This window comes from Myotis brandtii, unplaced genomic scaffold, assembly GCF_000412655.1.
Source record: "Myotis brandtii unplaced genomic scaffold, ASM41265v1 scaffold188, whole genome shotgun sequence".
Taxonomy (NCBI): domain Eukaryota; kingdom Metazoa; phylum Chordata; class Mammalia; order Chiroptera; family Vespertilionidae; genus Myotis; species Myotis brandtii.
The window spans coordinates 344,813-346,623 of record NW_005356985.1 but is presented as its reverse complement, the minus strand read 5'-3'; the positions used below and the strand labels follow the sequence as shown (position 1 = coordinate 346,623).

The 1,811-nt window shown below is 67.3% G+C and overlaps 1 protein-coding gene across 1 annotated transcript in view; it reads right to left on the bottom strand.

Moving 5' to 3' along the window:
* LOC102244411 overlaps positions 1-1,811 on the bottom strand; it is a 112,642-nt gene that overhangs the window by 89,506 nt on the left and 21,325 nt on the right. The window contains exon 4 of the mRNA XM_014538281.1: positions 966-1,095. Within this exon, the coding sequence (XP_014393767.1) occupies positions 966-1,095 (130 nt within the window). The remainder of the gene's footprint in view (positions 1-965; positions 1,096-1,811) is intronic.

Genomic DNA, 1,811 nt, shown 5'->3' with positions numbered 1-1,811 from the left:
AACAGGACCCCAGGGTTAGAAAGACCCCCCTAGGACCCTGCCCAGGATTGTCGCCAGTGGCCCTGCCCCTGCTGCCGGGGCTGGTGGCACTGCCCTCTGACTCACACCCTTCCCATCCTGAAGGCCTGTGAAGGCCTGAAGATCACCACCGCCCTCCAGGGGAGGAGCCAGGGGCTCAGAGAGGGGCAGCGACCCTCTGGACGTGCAGTGGGTCTGGGTCTGGCAGCCACTTCTAACCACAGAGCTCGTGCAGGTGACACAATCCACGACACCTTCCTCCTGGCTCCCTCATGGCCACACGGACGCCACCCCACCTCCAGCCCCCACAGTCGGGGTGCGGACCAAGGAGCCGACTCCTGGGCTCCCTGCAGGCAGACCCGTGCCTTCTCCGAGGACGACTTTGACCTTGTTTGCTGGTCAGCGCGGCTCCCGGAAAGGGGACGGAAGGGGAGTGGGCCTTGGGGTGAGCAGCTGGTGGGTACGCATGACCCCTCCTGTGCACCTGGCCTTGGGGGACTGTGCGGAAACCACAGACACCAGGGGGACCGGTGGCTCTGGGGCTGCCGGGAGCAGCGGCGTGTGCAGCAGGGACCTGGAAGCTGTGGCTGAGACTGTCATCAGGGACATAGGTTCCCGCTGGGGACAAGGGGCTGCTAAGGCCAGCAGCTCCCAGGCCTGGCACCTGGCGGTCACTGGGGTGGGGGTGGGGACAGAAGAGCTCGGCCTTCTGGGGGGACAATCGCCTGAGAGGCCTGCGGCCCGTGCTGGCGGGCGTGTCATGGGCACTGCGGGCTCCGACCCCTTCACCAGCCGTGTGACACTGAGCAGAGTCACCACCGCTCTGAGCCCCGGCTTCCTGTCTGCAGTCGGGACGGCCACCCTGCATCATCAGGGTGCTGTACGTGAGCTAGCCCGGTGGTGGGGGCTCCACGCCCTGTGCTCCACGCACCGTGGCTCCCACATACCTGCGGAGGCGTGTGGTCCCGGGGCCCCGTTGGGGTGGGGAGGTGTCTGCCAGCCTGGGTGTCCGCCGGCCTCCGGCGCCTCCTCCCCGGGCAGGAGCAGCCACTCGTCCTGGACACGGCCCCAGGCGTCCTTCAGGAAGACACGGAATCAAGAGCTGAGTGTCCATCCAAGCCGGTCCCCGTGCATCCCTCCCAACGGATGCGTTGGGAACCCAGGGGGCTCAGGGAGCAGAGGCCCACGGCCTGGCCTCGTCTGCAGCCGGCCCAGACCCCGCCGCAGGCTTTCGTTCTCCTCCTCCAGCTCGGAGATCTTGCGGTAGCTCCTCGCGTTGCAGTCTTCCAGGTCGGCGATGAGCTGCAGGTACTGGTCCAGCTCCCTCCGCAGGTGGGAGATGTCGCCCCGCAGCGCGCTGTTGTCCCGCTCGAGCCCGGACACTTTGCTCGCCTGCCGCTCGCTCTGCGTCCGGAGGGCCCGGATCTTTCGATGGCATCTCTCTTGGTCTCGCTGAAGTCGGACGTTGTCGTGTAAAACTCTGCTTCTCTCCTCCTTCAGTCCGGAGACGAGCTGACGAAACCGCCTCCTGGCTCTCTCTAGGGCTCTTGGCGGCGGACGGGGGCTCTGGCCCAGCTCCGAGGGCCCCCCTGGGCCGGGGCACAGGTCCCCCAAATCAGGCCCCACCCCTGGGAGAACTTGGCCGGTTCCCAGGGCCTTGGTTTCTCCCGGCCTAACGTCGTCACGACTCTCCTTGGGGCCTGCTTCCTTCGCAAGACACGTCTCCAAAACCTCGGCGTGCTCCGGGCCACCGCGCCCTCTCCCGGCAAAGCTCCCGTCCTCCTCCGCCAGCG